A 14,351-nucleotide genomic window follows, 5' to 3' on the forward strand; every position below is an offset into this window, starting at 1 on the left:
GTGGCACTTCTCGTTTCACCCAGTGGGCGGTGCGCTTTGTGACACAGAGGGGTCTCTGCCCCAAAGGGCTTGCAGTCTGGGAGCCCAGCTGAGCCTGTGCCTGCCTGCTCAGAAGTAAGTCCCATTGGAGTCAAGGGCTTACTCCCAGGTAAGTGTGGATAGGATGGCAGCCTTAGAGCCCAGTCCTCTGCATGTCTACTCAGGAGTAAGTCCCATTAGAGTCAGTGGGGCTTGCTCCCAGGTAAGTGTGGAAAGGATTGTAGGCTGAGCCCAATCCTAGGCATTTCTACTCAGAAGAAAGTACAATTATAGCCAGTGGGGCTTGCTCCCAGGTACGTGCGGATAGGCTTGCAGGCTGGATGAGTGGTTCCCAAACTGTGGGTCTGTGACCTGACCCATTTTTTGGTGGGTCACGAAATAGACACTTAGACTAGACTATGCAATTAGATTATGTCTAATTATGCATGGGAGGCAACTGGGGGCTAGAAGTGACACCAGACCATGAAAGTGAAAGATCCACCTGAAATGTTGTGCAGTTCTTGAAAGACAAAACCTTTTTGTTATTGTAAAAATCCCCTCAGGGGTATTGAGATAGCCTGTCTATGTGAACCTAATAAACCAGAAAAGCAGTATATAAATACCAGTATTATTATCATTATGTGCGTCAAGGTTAAACAGACTGCTACTTGGGGGGAGCACTGTGGGCATATAACTTTTATAGCCACTAAGGCTTGAGAGCCCAATCTTATCCAACTTTCCAGCACCAGTGCAGCCGCAATGCAGCCCTGAGGTAAGGGAACTAATGTTCCCATACCTTGAGGAGGCCTTTGTGACTGCCTCCACACCACAGGATGCAGTGCATGCCCCATTGGCACAGCTGCACTGGCTCTGGAAAATTGAGTAGGATTGGACCCTGAGTGGTTGGTAAAGCTTTTTTTTTTTTTATGTGGGTCCCGATACTAAAAGGTTTGGGAACCACTGGTCTAGAGAGAAAAGAGAAGTCTCTGCCTCAAAGAGCTTACAGTCTATCTCAGTGCTTCTCAACCAGTAGTACAGGTACCACCAGTAGTACTTAAGGTTGTGTCTGGTGGTAATTGTATCCCTGGATACCTGCTGCCCAGTAGTGTAACCAGGAACTTGATGCAACAAACAGTGGAAGGAGGCTTGGCTATCACTTTTCCATGCTTGAAAATGCCCTCCTGTCCACCCTGAGCCTCTTACTGGTGTTTGTCACATCATATCTGACCTCCCAAACCAGAAGTAACTAGCGGTGATGCCATTGCCAGTTACTTTCAGTAGTACTTCAGATAGGTGGACCATGTGAAGTGGTACAGTGGGGGACAAACATTGAGAAACACTGACATAGAGTGAAAAGAGAAGTTTCTGCCCCAAACGGCTTACCGTCCAGAACAGTGGATCTCAACCAGTGGTACGGGTATCACTTATGTTACTTTAGGTGGTGCTTGGTGGTACCTGTACCCCTGAATGCCTGCTGCTCAGCGATGAGACCAGATACGAGAAACAACAGCGATAGGAGGCTCCAAAGCATGCATTTCTATGCTTGAAAAAGCCCCTCCCCCATCCATCCTGAACCTCTTATGGTTTTTCTTGGTTGCATCTGGTCTTCCAACCCAGAAATAAGTGGTAAACTTCTTAGCACTGGGACCCACTTTTTAGAATGACAATCTGTCAGGATCCATTGGAAGTGATTTCATGGTAGGAAGTGACACCTTCAAGCAGAAAATTTTTTAACAACCCCCATATGATAAAATTAAATTAAGTAAGGACCCAATTCTGTCCAATTTTCCAGTGCCGGTGCAGCCATGCCAATGGGGTAGATGCTGTATCCTGTGGTGGTGGGGCAGGCACAGAAGCCTCCTCAAGGTATGGAAACACTTGTTCCCTTACTTCAAGGTTGCATTGCAGCTTCACCAGTGCTGGAAAGTTGGATAGGATTGGGCCCTAAGTAAATCAAAAGTTTGCAATAAGTATAAGCTTAAAAATGTATTTAAAATAAAGAAGAACCCTCCCAAGCAGTTGATCTGTTTAAAAAATATTCTCCAAACATCCCAAAGGTTGCAATCCTATTACACATACTTGGAAGTAAAGCCCATTGACTATCATTGTTAAAAACATGTACATAGTAGTCTGTTAAAAGAACAGATCTGTAACATTTCTCCAAACATACCATACCATGGTAACATCGTCTAATATTGTAGTGTATATTAAAAATAAAATACACATTGAAATGAATGGGGACCCACCTGAAATTGGCTCACGATTCACCTAGTGAGTCCCGACCCACAGTTTAAACCACAGTTTGAGAAACACTGGTCTTAAACCAGGAAGCTCCCATCTGGCAAGTGGATGCCACATACACACGAATTATTCTTCATACATTTATGGACTGCATGTACACAAGTTGGCCTCTGAGGCTCAAACTCCTGCATGTAGAGTGTGGGGTGGTCCTTACCATGGTTTGTGTCTCAGTTATTTAAACTGGGTTGTAGCTTTTTCCTTAGTGGTGCATAACGAAGACGTTCTGACAGGAAATATAGTTGGGTGTCTTGTGAAAATGTCACATGAAATGGAGAAAGAAGCTGGAGGAATACCTGGATGCTCAAGAACAAGATTCTATAACACAGATCAGGTTTTCAGTGTTGCCTGGTTGAATTTCTGCCTGCAGGAGACATTATTACCTGGAAAGCCATGGCATGAGGTATGAGGCCTAACTGAAGTTTTTATCCTTCTTTTACTTTCCTTATCCAGATCTCTTCTCCTCCCTCCCCCACTATGTCATACCCTAAAAATAATGTTGTTTAGCATTTATTACAGATGTGCAAAGTGCATCATACATCATCATATATTTCATTATACAGTATATCTCACACACAATCCAAGGATTTGTGGTGGATAACATTGACCAAGGATGACTCTGGGCCAAATCCCATCCAATTTTCCAGTGCCAGTGCTGCTGTGCCTAAGGGGTATGCACTGCTTCCTGTGTTGGGGAGGCAGTCATAGAGACCCCGTTGAGGTATGGGAACTTTTGTTCCCTTACCTCAGGACTGAGCTGTGGCTGCACAGGTTCTAGAAAGTTGGATAGGTTTGGGCCCTCTAACAGTTGTCCCAAAGTTCAGGGGTGGGGGGTTGGCAATTACTGTATCGTCCTCTCCTGGTTTCCCCCCTCCCAATTGTCCATCATTTCTTAAATTCTAGCACCCAGAAAGCCATTTGTACAACTTGTTGGGTTGACACAACCCCTTGGGTTCAGTATAGTTAAAGGAAATAATACACTGGATGTTCAGTACTTCCTGAGAACTACTCTGTGTGTGATAATTTATGACCTCTAGGTTTTAGAGAGACTCAAAACAGCTCTCGCCCACATGAGACAGCATGAGACAAAGGATTTGAAACAAAAAGAATTGGCTTTCCATCTCCTTGGCCAGTGTTTTGTTAAAAGATATTTCAGTGATTGGCCTAATCCACTAGTAAGTACTTCCGGAGGGGTAACCATTTGAGTCTGTTGGAGCAAAAACAACAAGTTTTGCAAAAACAAAAATAAGTCTTGTTCTAACTAAGCAATTTATTTCAGCATAAGCTTTTTTGCATTGTGGTCCTCTTCATCAAATGAAGGAAGCTTATACTGAAAAAAGTCTATAGTTAGTCTTTAAGGTGCTAGACTAGAGGACTAAGGGCATAATCCTAACTTGCGCTGGAATAGGCAAGCCAGGAGGCTTGTGCTGTATCCAGTGCAGGATTGTGGCCAGCAGCCGCTTAGCCAGAGGCAAGGGGAAATGTTTCCCCTTACCCTTGGGTAAGGGCTGCTGGCTACAATGGGTCTCCTTGGACTCGTGCCACCTCCTGAGGTGGCACAAGTCCAAGGAGAGCAGTTAGAAGCTGCTCTGTTCTCCCCGGGAACAGGGGTTGGGATCTGGCATAACTGCCGGATCCCAGCCCTGCTTCCCACTCCCCACTTGCCGGCCCCCGGGGCCGCCCATCGCCCTCAGTCCCCCCACCCAGGAACGCCTCCCTCCCGCCTCCCCCCACGCCTACCTTTTTTGTTTGCGTCGTCCCTGCGGGGCCGTTGGAAGCACCGGAGGGGAAGCCAGCACGGAGGCTTCCATCAGCCTCCATAGGCTGGTGCTTCTTGGAGCACCAGCCTGGCTTCCCCTCAAGGAGGCACAAACATGCTTTATGGCACGTTTGCAACCCTCCCAGACCAGCCCAAAGGACTTGGGCCGGCCTATCTACAGGTTTGGATTGCACCCCAAGATTTTTTTTCCTTAAGTAATCCACTAATTCAAGGTGCTGGTTGAAACCTTTATAATTCTAAATGTTTGAGAACAGACCATCTTAAGAATCATTTCCTCCCTTATGAACCTGTGCATGACCTTCATGCCTCTAGTGATGCCTTCTTCTGCCATCTGTTGTGCAGTGGATGTGCATGGAGCATTGGGCCTTCTCTCCTGTGGCACCTAATCTATGGAATGGCTTCTCTAGAACAGCCATTTTCAACCACTGTGTCATGGCACACTTGTGTGCTGTGAATGGTCCCCAGGTGTGCTGTGGAAATTTAGGAGAGGGTCATTTATTAGTTGGCCATTGGGGGATGTGAGCCCGCCCCCATTGGCAGCATGGTGTGCTTTGACAATTGTCAAAAACCTGATTCTGTGCCTTGACAATTTTAGTACCTTGTCAGTGTGCCTTGAGATGAAAAAGATTGACAATCACTGCTCTAGAGACTTGTGTCTGGGCGCCTTGCTGCCTGCCTTCAGATGGGCTGTGAAGATCATATTGTTTGGCATTGGCGTGGCTAGATCATTTGACACCCAGGGCCCATAAATTTTTGACACCCCTCCACACCAAATTAATCTGGGCTTCAAGTCCAGGCGGGAGCCCAGTTCTACCTGCCCAGCAAACCTCGACCACAGAGGCTGAAGTTCAACCAGGAGCCCAGGTCTACCCACCTGGAAGAAATGGCTCCAGAGGGCAGTCAATGAGAGCCCAGGTCTACCCAGCAGGTAGATCTGGTGTCCAGGTGGGAGCCCATCTCTACCCACCCAGCAAGCCTCAGCCACAGAGGGTGAAGTTCAACTGGGAGCACAGGTCTACCTGCTTTGTTGACCTGGGCTCTGGAGGTCTGCTCATGCCCTCCCCCATGAGGGCGATCCCACCCCAAACACTGGATCTGTCCCTGACTCAGTGACATATTGCCCCTGAATCTGGAGGTTAAATGTAGCCGTCATGGTTAATAATACTGGTAGACTATAGTCCACCATGGATGTTTAGAATCCAATTTAAAAGTCATCTAAGCCAGTAACCAACAACACCCATCCTTCCCACCAGTGGCATCACTAGGGTTGGTGTCACCCAGTCTGATAACTCATGGTGTCACCCCCATTTATTTATTATTTTACTATAGAACAGTATAGGTTACCAAACCAATCGGTAAGCAACAAAAAAAGTGGCCAAATTGATGACACTCACGCAGCTGAATAGGATTTGACTATTAGGTCTGATACATGGAAAAGGGAGCTGACTTATGATAACCATGCTTATTGGTTCCATGTTATGTCATAGTAACACCTTCTTAGCTCTCATTGGTCAGTTTTGAGTTAAGAAAATCCACTTTTTGTGACATAAGGCAGTTGTGTTTCCTTTTCTGGTTATTTGGATAGAACACAGATATTTCAATGCAGTTTGTTTAACTGCATTCTGCTGTAAATTACCCATGAAATGACATATAACTTGATGGTATTATTCCTAAAAATCACAATTTCCACAATTTTGGTCACTAATGGTGTCACCCCCTCCCAGGGTGTCACCTTATTAACATCTTATTGGTTCCATGCTGTGTCATAATAATCTCATTGGCTCTTTGAATAATCGGTTTCATTGGTCCGTTTTGAGTTAAAGAAATTACTTTTTGTTGCTTGTGACAACTGTATTTTTGTTTTCTGGTTTGTTGTGTATATTATACAGTATTATAAATAAATATTTATGCATTAATACAGTATATCTTTATTTTGAATGTAAATGGTCATGTGTATGCTTCTTGATAGAAAGACAGGGCATAAATTAATTAACTTACGGCCCAATCTTATGCAACTTTTCAGCAGTGCAGCCACAGTGCAGCCCAGAGGTAAGGGTACAAATATTCCGTTATCTTGAGGAGGCCTCCAGAGACTGCCCCTCCACCTCAAGATGCAGCACATGCCTCTTTAGCACAGTTGCATCAGCACTGGAAAGTTGGATAGGATTAGACCCTTAGGGCGCAGTCCTGACCCCTTATGTCAGTGCTTTCCAGTACTGGTATAGCAGTACCAATGGGACATGTGCTGCATCCTGCAGTTGGGTGTCACTCACGGAGGCGTCCTCAAAGTAAGGGAATGTTTGTTCCCTTACCTTGGAGTTTTATTGCCCTTATATCAGTGCTTATGTCAGGGGTTAGGATCGCGCCCTTAGAAACTTAAATGTAGGAATGTAAGACTTCAGTAACATTCAAGCAGTGATTTATTTTTACTTGTTCCTTTACATTGTTGCTTTGTTTGGAACTGTGAAAGCTGAGTATTGGCATATGTGAGGCTCTCTTAGTGAAACTGGTGGGAATTAAAACTATAGTTTTTCAGTTCTGGTTTGGAAGCAGATGATGGTTGTGCATGGTAACTCATAGTTTGCCCAGTTGGGAACAGTGGCATAGCTAGAGGAGGGCAAAATGGTAAATACTGCAGGTGCTGCAATGTGTCATGTAAGCACCCTACTCACTGTCAGCCATTCTGGGCAGTGACAGCAATGCACAGGAGATGCCATTTGGTTTGGTGAGCACTTGCACATTGCCGTTGCTGCTCAGAATGGCAAGTGGGAGGGGCAGCTTACACACACACTGCAGCGCCTGTAGTACTTACCATTTTGCACCTCCCCAGCTATGCTAGTGGTTGGGAGGGGAGAGAGTTCCTGAACCCAAGGCATCAGACCTGTCTGGACTCTGTAGGATCAGACCTGCAAGCAATCAGGTGAAAAGACCAAAAGTGAGTATGTAATCTAGGATGGGCCTGAATCAGGGTCCAAGATCAGAGGCAACTTCATAGTCAGGATCAGGCAGATGGTAAGGCATAGGGTATGGGTATCCTAGGGACAAGTTGCTCAGGTTATGGAACCAAGCAGCAGTTATGTGGCTCTCAAATCGCCTGCTATGGCTGGACTAATGAGCTGCAATGCTCCCTCTGGTCATGATCCAAGCAGCATTGCAGTCCATCAAAGACCAGCTCAGTAGAGTTATCCCACTGGTGCAGGGAACAAGGCACTAGGGCCCTGCTACCAGAATCTTTGGATTGAGAGCCTGATGCCTTACAGAACGGGGCCAGTGGGTACACAGAAGGAGAGGTGGTGCTGGTGACTTCCGGTCTGTCACAACAACTCAAGAGGGGATTTGGTGAAGCAATTTGTTCTAATGCATGTTGAATGAATTACTCAAAGTAATCCAAATATTGAGAAAGAACTGCAGTTTAGTACTGAGAAAAACTGAATTTCAAGTTTTGAATTTTTCTGGGAAGCACTTCCAGGTAATTAATGCTTTGGAGTATGTTTGTGTTCTTTTAAAAAAAAAAATTAAATTCTTCAAAAATATTCATTTGTATAACAGAAAAATATTCAAAAATTACTTTTTGCACCTAGTGCTCTGTGGATTTGAGTAAGATAAACAGCGAGAAATTGGAAGATGCAAGGATCTGGCTACAGAAGCGATGCTTTAAAGCAGCAGAGGGCACTCACTGTCAATTTAGCTTTGGTGAGTTGAGATCTCCAGGAGAGAAATGCAAACCAAAGCAGCAGAGCATTCGAACAGCCTAAGCTCAGTCTTTTCCAAATCCTCCTAACGTTTTCTTTCAAAATATGCATAAAGCAAACCATGTTATTGTCTGTTCATAGGCAAAAGTCTATTCTTCCTCTCTAGCTCGGAAAGTCTTTGTTTCTTATTTCCAGCAACAAGCTGTAATCTACTATTACAGGTCATGCATACACTACAAATGTTAAAATTGGTTGTGGCTCCCTCCAAAGGACCTGTGTTAATGGAACTAGGGGCCCAATCCAATCCGACTTTCCAGCACTGACTCAACTGTGCCATTGGGGTGTGCGCTGCATCCTGTGGCGGTGGGCAGTCACAGAGGCTTCCTCAAGGTGAGGGAACACTTGTTGCTTTGCCTCGGAACTGCATTGTGGCTGTGTCTGCACTGGAAAGTTGGATAGGATTGGGCCCTAGGAATCTGCAATGGGGAATACTCAGTATCTACCACACAACTTCATTTCCCAGGATTTCTTGAGGAAGCTACTGTGCCACGTGGCATCCTGAACCCAACAGAAATACCAGGGCCACATCATGATTTATGTTTTCAAAGGGGATGAGCAGAACTGAATGAAATCTAATAAACTTTGCCATTCCCATTCCTCATTTTAAACAACTGATAATTAATGTGATTGCCAATTGTCTGGTTTTGCATGCATTTCCTCATCCAGCTGTGGACATGTGTGGGAACCTCCTGCTCATATGTACTCTCTTCCTAGATCAGGGCAACTGTGCACACATATGTGTGGATAGATAGATTTGCTTTTCCCACTGTCTTTTCCTAGAATTCAGGGTGAGTTGCAATATGCCTAAGAACATAAGAAGAGCCCCGCTGGATCAGGCCAAAGGCCCATCTTGTCCAGCTTCCTGTATCTCACAGTGGCCCACCAAATGCCCCAGGGAGCACACAAGACAACAGACACTAGACAAACTATTTTTAGTTTGTAATTTGCCAAGGGCCATCAAGCAAATATCCACGCTGAGTGGGGGAATTTGAACCTGGTCCGCATGGTTGCTATCTTCCCGTTGTTGTTTTTTTCCTTAATGCTTTTATTGTGTCTTTTAATTAAAGACAAATGGGCAAATGAAAATGAAAAATGGATAGGGAAAAATCTATTTGTGTTGCAATATTCTTGCCACGTGAGCTTTGAAGTAATTATAGTTTGTCTCAGGGAAAGTCCTGCTGCTTCCAAATCAACTCTGCATTGTGGGAAACCTGAAAAATATTGTTCTGTAGAGCTCTGACAGAGAGCCAAAAAATTAAACTATTACAGCCTATCCATTCCATTTTTTTTTTCAGTGCAAATGCCTCAGATTAGTTTGCATGTGAAAAAGACATCTGTTTTCTTTCATGTTAATAGTAATAGCTGTTTCAAAAGGAGGCTGGGGAAAAATGCTTTAACCAAGTTAAAAGAAGATTGGTTTAGTATTCCTGACACACAAAAACTCCCAATTTGTCTTCACTGAAAGTTTAGAGTGGAGGTTTGGGAGAATTTACAAGGCAAAGAAGGTTGATGCCAGCATTAGCAGTTTTGTTTTTGCACCCCCCACTTTCTCAAGCAGTAGGAAAGTACAGCAGTCAGTTCTTGAGTTCTTCAGCAGTCAGTTCTCAGCCTACCTTTCAGGGGAAAGCAGGCAGGGCATCCTTGGAGTCTTTCATGGCTTTTCCTTGCCAGCATCCTGTAACACCTCCATCTCCTTCTCTGACCGCATTCAAAATTGCTATTCTTTAAAGCAGTGTTATTTCCCCCCAAAGCAAAGAGCATTTTCAGGCCCATGGTTTTTCCATGCAAGTCATCTGCAGAAATTCGGATATCTGTCTCCTTACTTCACTGATTGTATTCAAAGCTTTTGAAAAACAAAAACTGTTTTAAAAGCAGTGTTGTTTAATGGTTAGAGAATCAGACTACAACTGGAGAAATGCAGGTTCAAATTCCTACTCGACCCTCGGTTGACTTTGGATCATTTGCATCTCTCAGCCTACCTCACAGCCTTGTTGTGAGGATAAAATGAGGGAGAAAGGACCATGTACACTGCACTGAGCACCTTGGAGAAAGTGGGATATAAATGTAAATAAATAAAACTATCAACTGTTCTCCACTCAAGCAACTGAAGTGGGTCACAAGTTCCTATAGTTAGAAGTCACCAGTCATTACTGTTGTTAGGCACACACCTTCAGCTTCTTCTGGAAACATCAACTGCTCTTCAGTGTCCACTAGCAAGCACTCTAGCTATGCAAAAGGTAGATAACACAATAGGATTCCTGTTCCAAAATGAACTGAAATGCCATTTTCTGTAAAGCAGATGCTAAAGCTGCTGAAGTGGCTCCTGAAGTGGCTCGTTTTCTTGATGATGTCTACAACATTGTAACAACAGAAATGGAATTGTTACTGGCCACCTGTGAAGCCCAGCACAAGGTAGTTGACCATTTTGCTGATGACATTGCTTTTAATATTGATTAAGCACTAGCAAAAGGCCTGTATAATTATGGTGATGGCTGGGGGATGAAGTGGCTTATATATCACAAGAGATGCACTCCATCCCCTGTTAAAACCTTATCATAGAGGTTCATGGGGACTATAGTTCAATGAAAGGCAATCTTAGTGGTACAGAGACTCCTAACAAAATTCTCTGCACCATCATAAGTGATGTTTGCCACTGGCACATTAATTTATTGTAATTTTCTATCTTCGTAGGAAAAAGGCGAACAAGAGAATAAAACTTTCTATCAAATGACCCCACCATCACTATCATGGTACCCAAAGCGAACTTCTGCCTTACTAAGGAGACCCAAATCCATTGAGAGTGAAGACATTGGTCTAGCCTTAGGCAGAAAAGCTCCTTCTCAACTAAATAGAAATGAAGAAGGTACTTGTTACGTACTCACAGTACTGCTTTACCAAGCTTACACCTGTGCCTCTGCACTGTATTTCATCACATTTTTCATTCATTTTAACATCCGGTTTTCTATGCTTGTCTTTATGCATTATTTCCAGTGTATGCATCCTTCCTCATCTCTGGATTAGATATCTGGTTTTTGGTTGTAGGTCTTGTTTAACCTGGCCTTTATTCTGATGCTTTATTCTGATTCTGATGCTGTAAAACTGTAACTGATGTGTGAATGACCTGAAGATAGAACTGATTACCCAACTGCTGCAACTGCTGTGTGTGTGTGTGTGTGTGTGTGTCTCTCTCTCTCTCTCTTTTTTTTAATCTTCTAGTCAAAAATGCCAAGCCTTTTTGGAAGGTTTTGTTTTTGTTCTTTCTGGGAATGTAAAAGCCCTCAACTTCAAAGATTTGTATGAGTGTCTGCTTTCACAACACTGATGGCTAGTGGGGTTTTCCCCTCTCCCCTCTCCCCTCTCCACAGTCTGCTCATATGGAGTCTCTTCACTTACCAATTCAGGCTTAAAGTAATTGGATACACAAGAACAGCCAGTGTGCTCACCCAAGTGTGTTGTAAGTGAAGCTTAATTTACTGTGGAACGTGCATCTTTTTTCCAAAATAATGTAGTTCTGCCAGCTTGTTTCAAGTGTTTAGTATGAGCCTTTTGGCTGTGTGACTCTGGAGTATTTTAAATGTTTGGAATCAGAAGCCTGCTACTTCAGTTTTGAAGTAAACACAGATTGTACACAAATCTGAGGAACAGGAAAAAGAGAGGGAACAGGTATCTACCTACAAACAGCTACTAAAGCAGAAGTGCCACCTGGAAGATATTCAAAGGCTCATGCATTTGGAAAAATGAAAACATCCTAGTGAAAGACAACTATGTGTTTCAGGATTTTTTTTACCTCCTCCATGATATATCGCAGACTATTTCTGATGTTCCCTACAGTTTCTGAAGTGGTTTGTTATGTGCCACAGAGCTCACATCTCTGAAGTCCCCATGAGTGCACCATCCTTTGGAACCTGGCTGAAATATTGGCAACAGCTGAGTGATGTCTGTTGTCCTGCAGGGCATGCTTACAGTGGAATCTGCCACCATTAGATTGCCGCTGTGCAAGTCACAGCAACTTAGAAATCTAGTTTTAAAATCTGCAGTCCCCCATGTAGGCACTTCTTCCCTCCCTAGCGGTCAATGTGGCATGGCATATTTGCAAATTAGAGAAAAAGCCAGAGTGGGAGGAGGAGGAGCGGTCCAACAGGCTTCCAAGCCTTCTCGCCACCCAACAAGTTGAGGAGCCAGAATGAGACAAGTCAGGACATGACAAGTCAATGGGGTACGGTATGTGCATGTGCACTTCGTATGTGCACAGAATCCAAGCACATTCTGGCACCAGCCCATTAGGCAATTGTGAACCTTATGTATATAATGGGCCGGTGCCAAAGTGTGCTGGGTCCAGTTCTGGATACTGTGAGGAGGTGGCTCTGAAATGTCCTTCAGTACTGGTGAAGTCTAAATGTGTAGAACTGATCAGTGTCTGGATGGGATATCCTGTGTAGAAGGAGCTCCATGTATGAGTGGGATATAAATACGTGTCCAGCCCTGAAGATATGGAGCTTATGGATGAGCAAAGAGGAATCAGATCTGGTAGGCAGTCTGTGACAGATGGAAGGATCAGAAACCAATTAGGCAAGCAGAGTCCATTCCACAGTTAAGGTCCCAGAGGGCAAAGGTGGTGAATTAACAGGAGTGGTCATGTACTAGTCTTTCAGGATCACAGCCAGGTCACTGGGAGCTGACTATGTGTTCCTTCAACAGTCCCATCTCCAACTTAGCCTTTATCTTTTCTGGCCTTCTTCCCTTCCTGCTGGGGAGTGGAAAGGGCAACCATCAAGACTGGAGCTGAACACTTAATCATCTTGACATTAATTCTTGCCATGTGCATTGTTTGGATAATAATAACAACTTTATTTTTACCCCACCTTTCTCCCCGAAGGGACTCAAGGCGGCTTACAAAAGGTTAAAACAGATTAAAAACATAATTTAAAACAAATAAAAACATATTAACACATATCATAAAAACAGCAGTCAGATAAAAAATAGTCAGGTAAAAAGAACATAGAGCAGCAAATCATAAAAGAATCAGGCCTGTAAAAAAATATTAAAAGATGTTGAAAAGATGTTAATAAGGCTGAGAACTCAGAAGGCTTGGATCTGCTAATGGGTGCTATGGAGTGAGAAGCACCTGGCATGGAGAGACCTGGTTCCTTGGGGAAATGTGGCTTAGGAGACACTGTCTCCTGGGGCCCTGGTTTAGAAATCTCTGGCTTCAGGGGTTCCAGATGGTCACATTCAGGCTTACTGTCATGGCCTGGTGCAGCCTCTCCATGGCCTGTGCTGGCTCTCCAGGTCTGACAGTCTCCTCCCAGCCCTATGTTTTGGCTGCTGCTCACCACAGTCATGACAATACATATTTTAACTCTTTATTTAAACATTTTGAATTACAAAATACAAATATACAACAATGTTGGGGATGCTGTTCTCACAACGAGGTTGAAAGGGTTACAAAGACTCTAGCATTTCACAAGAAGACATTTGACATCATGATATGGGTATTTGTAATTTGGTCCTCCAACTTGGTTCTGTATGTCCAGTAACTTGGAGGAAATCAGCACCTTTTGCAGAATACCAGACAACCCTTATAAGCACCAGCAGAATGGATATTTTGTTATTTTTATTAAAATAAGGCCATTCATTGACTACAAAAATGTGGTTAAAGGAAATGGGGGCTCAACGTAACTTCCCAAAGAAAACCTTCCTGTAGACATTCTATGAAATTTTTGTTCATAAAGCATTCAGTCTCATGTCCTTGGGAACTGGTTTCATAGCATTGGAAAGTCATTAGTTTTCCATTGGGCTGCAATTTGAGGTTTGTTTTGCAACAAAAAGGCAATGAAATTTAACATGCACTCAGGGAATTAAAAGAATAAAATAACATGAATCCCAAATAAATATCTATATAGAGTTGGCTAGCAAGAGTTCATGTATTATTGAGTTTGGATTGCAAGTTCAATATCAGAATCCAATATTAACTTTTTTAAAAGTTGGGGTGGAAGGTAGCAATAATTTCTGTTCCTTTGACTGCTTCCTTTTTAACTACACATGTTTCTTACAGACTTTCAGTTGCACATCAGACCTGAGCTACATCCACCTGTTCTCAGTTGCCCAGAAAGTGACCTATTAGGTGATTTGCTCTGTGCCATAATCTCACAAAACTCTGAGAATATGTCAACCACCTGTGAGAGGCTTAATGGGAAATTGCTTCCAAAAACACTTCGGCAATTCATTTGGATTGATAAACTCCTGAGGTCAGGTTCAAAAAATGGCAAGATTGAAAAACTAATGTAAGTATTTAGAGGAATACACTTGAAAAGAGGGAAGGCTAGTTCCTGACTACTCCCTTACCTGTAACATAACTACTGATGAGGGAGTGTCTGTAATTCAATATGCATTGCATGCAGACCTCAATCCCCAGCAATCTCAATGTAAAAGATCTTGGGTATCAGGACTCCGCAATATCTCTGCTTTAGGCTTTGGAGGGCTACTCCATGTTGGACACAACA

General features: G+C 43.6%; 1 protein-coding gene across 1 annotated transcript in view; it reads left to right on the top strand.

Annotated features, from left to right (window-relative positions):
• The first annotated feature begins 2,514 nt into the window (after positions 1-2,514).
• The window catches only part of LOC136659331 (uncharacterized), a 66,007-nt gene continuing 54,170 nt past the window's right edge, over positions 2,515-14,351 (top strand). Inside the window, exons 1-5 of the mRNA XM_066636467.1 lie at positions 2,515-2,719; positions 7,678-7,789; positions 10,148-10,260; positions 10,540-10,711; positions 13,904-14,132. Coding sequence (XP_066492564.1) covers positions 2,576-2,719; positions 7,678-7,789; positions 10,148-10,260; positions 10,540-10,711; positions 13,904-14,132 — 770 coding nt within the window. The 5' untranslated portion in view covers positions 2,515-2,575. The remainder of the gene's footprint in view (positions 2,720-7,677; positions 7,790-10,147; positions 10,261-10,539; positions 10,712-13,903; positions 14,133-14,351) is intronic.

This window comes from Tiliqua scincoides, chromosome 8, assembly GCF_035046505.1.
Source record: "Tiliqua scincoides isolate rTilSci1 chromosome 8, rTilSci1.hap2, whole genome shotgun sequence".
Taxonomy (NCBI): domain Eukaryota; kingdom Metazoa; phylum Chordata; class Lepidosauria; order Squamata; family Scincidae; genus Tiliqua; species Tiliqua scincoides.